This window comes from Chelon labrosus (assembly GCF_963514085.1).
Source record: "Chelon labrosus genome assembly, chromosome: 12".
Classification (NCBI taxonomy): Eukaryota; Metazoa; Chordata; class Actinopteri; order Mugiliformes; family Mugilidae; genus Chelon; species Chelon labrosus.
Window position 1 is genome coordinate 12,381,162 of NC_140345.1, and position 8,923 is coordinate 12,390,084.

General features: G+C 37.8%; 1 protein-coding gene across 1 annotated transcript; it reads right to left on the reverse strand.

Annotated features, from left to right (window-relative positions):
- Positions 1–4,177: 4,177 nt before the first annotated feature.
- Positions 4,178–6,614, reverse strand: hoxa13b (homeobox A13b). Its single transcript, XM_084556693.1, has 2 exons — positions 5,940–6,614; positions 4,178–5,755 (listed from the first exon to the last, which is right to left on the reverse strand). Exons 1-2 carry the CDS (start codon positions 6,571–6,573, stop codon positions 5,517–5,519), a joined length of 873 nt encoding a protein of 290 aa, XP_084412819.1. The 5' UTR covers positions 6,574–6,614; the 3' UTR covers positions 4,178–5,516.
- Between the last annotated feature and the right edge of the window lie 2,309 nt (positions 6,615–8,923).

Consider the following 8,923-nt stretch of genomic DNA (forward strand, 5'->3'; position numbering starts at 1 on the left):
TCTGTCATCCAGGTCATGGATATGAGGTATTATCTGCTTAAATATGCTCTAATTTGCATACATATCCAGAATCTGAACACTGGATGAAGCCAAGTTCAAAACTCTTGCCTCATTTTGTTGACATATACAAGTCATAGGTTTTTAAGTAGAGAATTCTGTATCTCTCTCTCTCTTTTTTTTTTTTTTTTTGGTTAATTCATAAATCAGACAATATTCTTTACTGCCAGGAAAAAGGTTTTGCCACGTCTTTGGGAGAGATGTTTTATAAATGAGGCCATGAATAATATATGAAGCTACCCCTCTGTAAAAAAAACCTCAGAATATGGACTGCAATAAAATTGGAAAGTTTGGTGTGTAAGAGCTGGTGAAGAGGAGATGTCTGGTTCAGAGTATCAGCCGTATTTATTTATTTATTTTAAAAACGGCCTTAAACGGCCTGTTCATTTTTATTGGAAACGCCTAATGTTAATGTAGAAAAATGAATAAAAACTCTTTCGTGATATCTATTAGTTAAAGTACTTTTTTTTTTTGTATTGGGAGTGTTCTTCACTATTTTGTTTAAATATGCAAAGGGCTGCTCTGCTTAATGTCCAATAAACAAAGTGCAGTAAAATTAACACTTAAATATGTTTATTGGTTGATTTGTGCCCATTAGTCTGAAATTGGACTTGTTATGGGAACAAAGTGGTGCAAAATCTAAAAAGTGCATGACCAGTGCATGAAAAAGCTGCATGTGCCTTAATTATCTCGTGTGTTTGCAAAGAAGCTGCACACTGATTCTACTCAGTATGTTGGAAAGATTTAGCTCAGAATCCGTCTGAATGAAGTTCCCGTTAGAATAATCAGCTGCTGTGCTCATTCACAAACAAAACACGAGTCTGACTTTAATGCAGACGTGCGTATGCTGCTCTTGAGCTATGAATAAGGTATGGGGGTGGTATGTGTCGAAGGGGCTCTGGTCTTTGAATCGCCTGTTCTCTCTTTGCAACGCCCAATATAAACCTTTGGACACGGGCTATTTCCCACACTGCAATCCATTTTCATTTGTCATCACTGTTGAGTGAGTGGGCACATGCGTCACGTGTCACTAGTACAGCTTTTGCAGGCAGGTTTAGAATTCAGTCCAAATTCACTTTTTTTCCCCCCCTCCACATCAAAGTCTGTGAATTTGTCATCTGCAGGGAAACATTACGAGAGTGTTAGATTTCATTCGACCCAAGTGGTTGGCTGCTTGGCGGATTAACATTTAACTAAGTGTGTTGTATAACTGCGAAACATTTTTTATTTGCTTTGAATGATAAATCCGATTTGTGATTGGTATCATTCAGCCAATCATAGAATTCATAGCAGCACCTGCATTTGGGCCGAGGTCGCAGGTGTGTTTGTCACATTAAACATCCGTTCGTCACAGTTTTTAAACTACACGAAGCCATACACGTTCATTAATACACTAATAAAAGTGATGTTTTATTGGAAGCATGCGGGCTGCATGTGCACAAAAGACAAATAGGTCTATTGGTGGAAGTCTCTATTCTGTTATTAGGAAACAAATGCGTAAAAATGTATTTAAAGAAAATGAATAGTTCCTTTTTTTCCCATAAGCACATGAAGTAACCATCGCAAAAATATGCACGCAAACAGCATATTTATATACCAACACACCGATGTCTTAGTATTGTGACATTACTTGTGATGTTTATTAAATTATGCGCAGATAATCAAGTGAAAGTCAAAGATGGTTGGCTGCAGCACAGCATCTCTAAAAAAAAAAAAAAAAAAAAAGTAATTATTCATCGTAGCAGAGGTAAATTAAAAAATAAAAATCATTTAGATGTTGCACTCGCTGGCGGCAGCTAATGAACGATTTTAAATATAAAACCAGTTCTCTTAGTTTCCCTAAATTTTCTGTGGACGTTGGTGGGGGAATGTGGTTTAGTTTAAGTGCCTAAAAGGCTCCGTGTGTGCGCCTCCTGCTTTTCCTGTCTCCTGGGTCCATTTCACAACGGGACCTGTTATGATATTTACCAGTTCCTAAAGTGTGCATTTAAATTATAATAGATGAAAATGATTAGAAAATGTGACTGCTTTATTCCAGTGTGTGTAAACAGAAAAGCAACGGCTCAAATGTAGCCTATCCAAAATAATTAATTTTCATTTGTGTCTGCATTAAAAGCTAAGGCAGCTTCTTTGTATATCTGCATGCGTCTGTATTTTTCTTCAGAGTGGTTCAAAAGGAAACCAATAAAATAAAATAAAATAAAACAAGTGAAGATGGTTTGAAGTGGAGTTCATGTTTGTTATCAACGCATGAACATTTACCCTGAAGAAAACATATGAACTTAAAACTGACTGAGATAAGTTGGGAGACTGTTTGCTGTAATCAAAGTGTAAAGAAACTGAAAAAGATGAAGACTAACTTCACCTGATGGGATGGGGGTACAAAACTAGTTTGGTGCTCAAATTAGTCACCTATCAAGTTACATTATATGTCTGAATGTCTTCACGTCTGAGGGTATATACACTGGTATTATTGTTCAGCTATGTTTCAGCATATCTAGCTAACGCCAGCTGCTTTCAGTTGGTCTGATTCATTTGTTGTCAGTGGGATTTGAATTTGGATTTTTGCACTCAGCAGCAGCTACCAAATAAAGATCATCTTGTCCGAAGTTCATTGCGCAATGTTCAACTTCCCAACACAAAATACATCGACAAAGATGAGTAACCGTGATTACGCACGGATTAATTTCCACATGAAGGCCTTTTTAAGTTTATTTTCTAATTTTCTTTTCTTTTAAGTGCCTTAATAAACTACTGTAGTTTCTTGTTTTGTATATTTAAATAAATCAGGCAAATTGGAACATTCAACAACAGCGTCATTTTATTCTATTACTGTTATTCGATAGGACTTTGGGAGTTTGCATGTACTTGAATTATTATTAAAGTCTGAGGTTTCAGGCCTGCAGCATCATTTTGGAGTGAGGTGCAGTTACATCTGTTGCTGTTAGGGGGAGCACTCACACAGAACAACAACAAGGGTCAGGACACTTGATATAAGATATATAGAGGAAGGTTTCTGACTTCATCTCAAGAGACAAGTATATTCACACAACTGCCAAAAAGAGGAATCAGTGAAAGCCGCCTAAACCATTTCAAGTTTCTTAAATTATAAGCTGAAGGAACATCTATTCAAACTTGCCTGGCCTTAAAGAAGACGATAAACTTGTCTGCTATTGTTAGTTAAATGGACTTGGTTTGAGACGAGCAGAGAGGGTGACACTCACCACAGAGAGCTGCCTGGTTACTGTAATCAAAATGCTTCCTTTAAAAAAGGTACAGGTCCATCCTTCAAATTCAACCAGACAGGAGAAGAGAGAAACCAGCCTGAAAGAGTGTATAGCTTCTTAGGTCAGTGTAATGTTATGATTCCATTATTTTAGAATTAACATTTTATAGAAAAGTGTACATCTGTTTTGGTTTTTTTTTTCAAACAACATGAGAATGTCAAAAACATCACAGATCTCCCTAGTTCCAAAATATCAGGGCATATGAAATTATCTTTTAGCCTATTCATCAATATAGTAGGCTGGTAGACGGATCGTAGGGTGTTAACATTATAAACCAATAGAATATAATAATGCCATAAATTACAGAGAACTGAAGGAGAGAGGGATGCGTAATAGTTGGCAGGCTGGTCTATTCCTTCACACACACTGGGTCGATTATTTTCATACAAAAGATTTTAGATTTATTGTGTGAGGCTGTTTACTCTCCATTCTTTAAAGGAACACTAAAACATGTGCTTAACTTTTCAAATACGAATTTCGCAAGTACTGCATAAATATATACAAAATAGATGAAAAAAATGCATTCATGAATATGCGAATCCACAATGAATTATGTTTTGCAAAATGTTGTTGGTTTGAAATTACATTTTGCTTTTTGCCATTAAACAAAAAATGTACTAGAATTTTCCACCGTTAACTCAGCAGCATCACTGAAATATGAACTAGAAGTCAGTTATTTGACGAGTCCATTTCCATTCTCATATTTAAATCAAGATTTTTTAAAAAAAGATGATTAGCTAGTTGTGTAAATGCTGAGAAAGAGACAGAAATGAAAAGATTATTCAACAACATTAATTTCTTGGTGTCACTATTTCATTTATGAAACTAATAATAATAATACACGTGTAGAATTGACATATTTGCACAATAGGCTTTCTAACGAAACGTTAGTCGTGATAATACAATAACGTGTCAGGGGATGACATATATGACATGTTTTAATAATAGATCATAGAATAGGTTCATCAAGTGTTAAGCAAAATGTAGCTTATTTTTCCCTTTCAAACACGTATACCATAATATATCTGTGACAGTACAGACGAGGATGAAGACAATTGGCGAAGCTTTGTGAGCGCTGTGCTGACAAAGATTTGCCACTAGATGGCGACATAAACTGTTAATATCAAGGGTTGTTATCGACTAGGCCAGCTCTCCTGCAGGCCTGTTGGCCTACATTCTCCATCTATGAGAAAAATACTATTAAAATTTGCAATAGTATATTTTACCACGAGAGGGATTTGCAAATGCTACGCTGAATCGATTGAGGATTCGTGTCCAAAAAGGACAAAAAACAAACAAACAAAAGATAAATGAAAATGACAAGATCACACTGCGTCTCTCAAATATTTATTGTCAAAAACTTTGGATATTGCAGTCAAAAAAAAAAAAAAAGGATAGATATTTGCAGTCATAGTATTTACATATTTAAATATGTCTGCGTTTTTACTTCTCAATTAAATCATTCTTGAATGAGAGGCAGAAATTGTACTGGTTTTCAGCGCGTTGACAGGCGAAAATGACCCTGTATTATAAAGGCAGTGTGGTGGACAAAGCGTGATCAAGCCTTCTGAATGTATACCCTATTTTGATATGGTTTATTTAGATACTCACTGGCATTTTAAAGGAATAAACCGATTTTTTTAAAGACGAAGATGTAGATTAAAATGTATTTTCCAAAGGTCCAAACTCAGTTTATCTAAATAATAACATTTTCTCGATTCATTTTTTTTCTATGTATGTTATTATAATTTGTTTAGCCTGTCCTGTTTGCCTGGCGATCATAACAGACCGGAGGTGACAGCTTTTTATTTCCCACTGCATCATTAAAAACCTAAATCTAAGTTGTAAGTGATTCCCTGCAGTTCGACTTTCATACTTGTATTGGATTAAATGGAAGCGCACGACTTGGTGGAGTGTTTAAAGGCCAATATCTTATAGTTTGGAGAATATTAAAGCATCCAACGCAGAATCGCCTTGGCCAACATGTTCCAAACCATTTCCGATCTTCTGTCAACAGGCCGTATCGACCGGTTCCAATTAAAAGGTGAGGAAGGAAATGTGTAGCTCAAAAAAAAGTTCATAACCGTTCATAATGTAATAAATTATAGCACAGTTTTTGCTTAAGGGCGCATCCGTGTCCGCCATTCACTTCCTGTTACAGTGTCTCCAGAGCTAACTGGAACTCTTGAATTTATTGACGACTTTTTTCTCCTTTACGCGCCTGTTCTGAAACCAAATAGTCACTTGTCTCTCTGTCAGGTTCGTCTGCGTGGATATCCGTCTCCTTTTGTCCTTGGTGATGAATTTATTGGTGGCATACTCTCTTTCCAGTTCTTTGAGCTGCACCTTGGTGTATGGCACACGCTTCTTTCTCCCACGGCGGATGGAGCTGTCTCCACCAGAAATAGTTTCTGTGGAAAGAAGGAACACAATTTAATCTGATCGGAAGAAAACAAACATTTAATTCTCGCTACATTGTACGACTCTCCTTTCAGCGCAATATGAAGTGGAGGAACACTGGTTTACACTACATTTCCACATACTCTTAACACCGACTATTTCTGTGTAAATAGTGTAAATAAATCATCAAAATACCTTGTAACGAGGATTTCCACAGAGGATTTGACTGTGGTTGCTCTTTGGTGCAGTAAACCTGACCACTCCAGCCGTTAGTGATGGCCCATGGTTGGTAGGGCTCCATGGGCAACAGAGACTCATGTCTTGGCTCAGATGGCGCACTCAGCGCAGGTACGACAGGGACGTCCAAGTAGCTGGGTTGGTAAGGGCCCGAAGAATAGCCCTGATAAAACGCAAATTCTTTCGCCCTAGTGGAGAACTCCTCACCAGAGACCGATGAGTCCACGTATTTATCGCCATAACCAGAAGGCTGCGCGCAAGCCTTAACGCTGCCGTGCGACATCCTACATGGGTAATAACTGCTGCCAAAATATCCATAGGGCAAAGATGCACTGGGCGAACTCTGAGTGGCGGAACAGGGGCTGCATTGTTTGCCAGGCTCCCCCATGCCAGAGACTGGCACCTCACTAGCAGTGTAGGTGGTGCTGGGAGCCAGCGAGGTTGGATGCGCTAACAAATTCCTGCACTGATTTGCAGCAAAATTGCCTCCGGTAAATCCTTCCATGTTCTTGCTTCTTTCATCCAAACCGTTGTCGTAGAGAAACATCACCGGGTCAATCCAGTGCGAATGGAGGAGTAATGAGGCGGTCATAGCATGTCCTACATTGAGACGACCAACTCTTTTTCAAAATCCCCTCGACTGAGCAGAGACAGAGACTCAGGCAGAGTAACGATACCAACACGCCTGAGTACATAAAGATCGCAAGGTTATTGGCCAGGGCCAAACACGTGATATGCAAAGAAGATGATAAACGTCTAGACATCAGATAATGCAGATCAGGCTGCATGTCCGTGAACATACTGTATATCTTTTATGCGCATTTAAGTAAAGAAGGCATATGATTATTTTTGTTACACCATGTGATATGAGTTATTTTCTAATCTCAAACTGAGTGGAACTGATGTAGATACAAAACTTTTTTGATGAATTGTGATTTTCACGGCGTGAGAAAAATACTTGAAATTATATCCGTATTTTGGAGAGGAAACTGGTGCGTAATGACGCGTGCCAGGACAAGTAGACAAGTTTGAGGACGAAGCAAAATGGTTTCGATTTTTATTTGGATTAAAAACGTTTTTGGTTTTGCAGGTTTTGTAATTATGTAGCCTGAATATTAAACATTTATTGCCTCTTCAGCCAGGAGTGCATATTTTTATCCAAACCACCATCACAATGGTGCAATTATCTGAACCAAGTGAATTTTGATTTTTAAGCACAAATATTACGCAGGGCAATTTTGCTCAACATACAGCACAAATACTCACATTTGGCACAGCGATGTCCGAATGTGGACACCGGTCCAGTATCCACAAAATACCAAAAACGTGGCACATTTGGTTGCAACCCTCTGTCGTGCGGGTTAGACGCGGCTAGAGGCCGAGGTCAAGTTGAAAGTTGCAGTCTAGCCAAGGAGGCACTTCAAGCCCAGAGAGGAAACAGCTTTAAATGCCGACGAGGAGATTGCATTGGCAGATTGTGGTCGCTTTTAAATAAATCTGGTCTTCTCTCTTTTTATAATCAGACTTTATAAGTAAGAAATGAAAACTATTGGCACAAAATAGGCAATCTAAGGCGTTTACGAATATTGTATGATTCCAAAAAGAGTAAAAATTAACTGATAGGGCAAAATGCCATGCCAACATGTTGCTACATTCAGGTGAGTTCTTGTTATTCTGCAACTCAAGAGCTAAAAAGTCACCTGCACATATAAACAAGTCCTAGATGTACATAAGCCCACAGAGGAAGCATCAAAATAAAATGCTGTTTACAGTTTAGCCTAAATATGGCACTAAACATTCAACTTCTGGGGAGTGTTGTGTTAAGGAGGTGAACATAGACATGCAGGATTAAAAAAAAAAAAACTACTTTCAGAATTCATTTTTTGTTTTACGTCGCTATTTTTAAGTCGAGACCACAGACGCAGAGGAATGTATACCCAAGTAAATTTGACCACCGTTTTTTTTTTTTTTTTTTTTTTTTTAATAGAGTTTTCCCACCTTTTGAGGCTGTAAATCTTTATGGCCCAAGTTCATAGCTTGTAGGCAGGACCGAGGGTATAGCCTATACGTTTCGGAGGGAAAGAGCACTTTTAATTTTATCGGTTCATGTCTGATTTTGGTTTGAATTGTCACGATGAACGACCACAAATCTGCTTTAAATCGAACACTACACTACGCTGCATTTTAAAGAGAGTAAAAAAAGCTCAAAATATTTTCACATAAAGCCGAGCAACAATATGAGAGAGCTGGCCCGACAGGAATCATCTGAGGCACGTTGTTCACACATTACAGAGCTGCTGACTTTCTAAACTGAATATGGCAGCTGGTAGAAATCGTTATATGCGCGGCCTATTTAATTAAATTGAAAGTAGCTCTTGAGCTGCTGAGAAAGAAGAATTGAATTTTCACATGCTGACACGAACACACGTACACGGCTCGTATCTGCCTGCAAATAAAAATATTTAAAATGCAACATTATTCGGTCTCAAAAATGACAAAAGTGACTGATGGATGGAGGAGTGGACAAATGGAAGTGATAGCAGAAGACCTTAAATCGTATAACTAAATGAATAACACGCAATTTTCATTAAAACTATAAACACAGCCGACAGGAATTTGCAACTAAAATGCCACCATTTCTATAAAAAGACGAATACGTGGAATATAAATACGCGAAATAAGAGATTTTGTCAATTCGTCACCTCTTGGAGTAGGCTACGACGTTATCAAATCAGTATTTTCACAATGTTTTGAATAGCATGCCGACTTAACAGAGCTTATTTTCCAGTTTTTAAAAATAAAGCAAGTTTATATGCATTTGTTTTACCATATAGAAGACTATAAGTAAGTCACCCGTAAAACACCCATTACAAAAGATATAAAATCTTAATAACGTCGGGTTTTTCCAGCAGGGTGCAATATGGATTAAGAACAATTTGTAA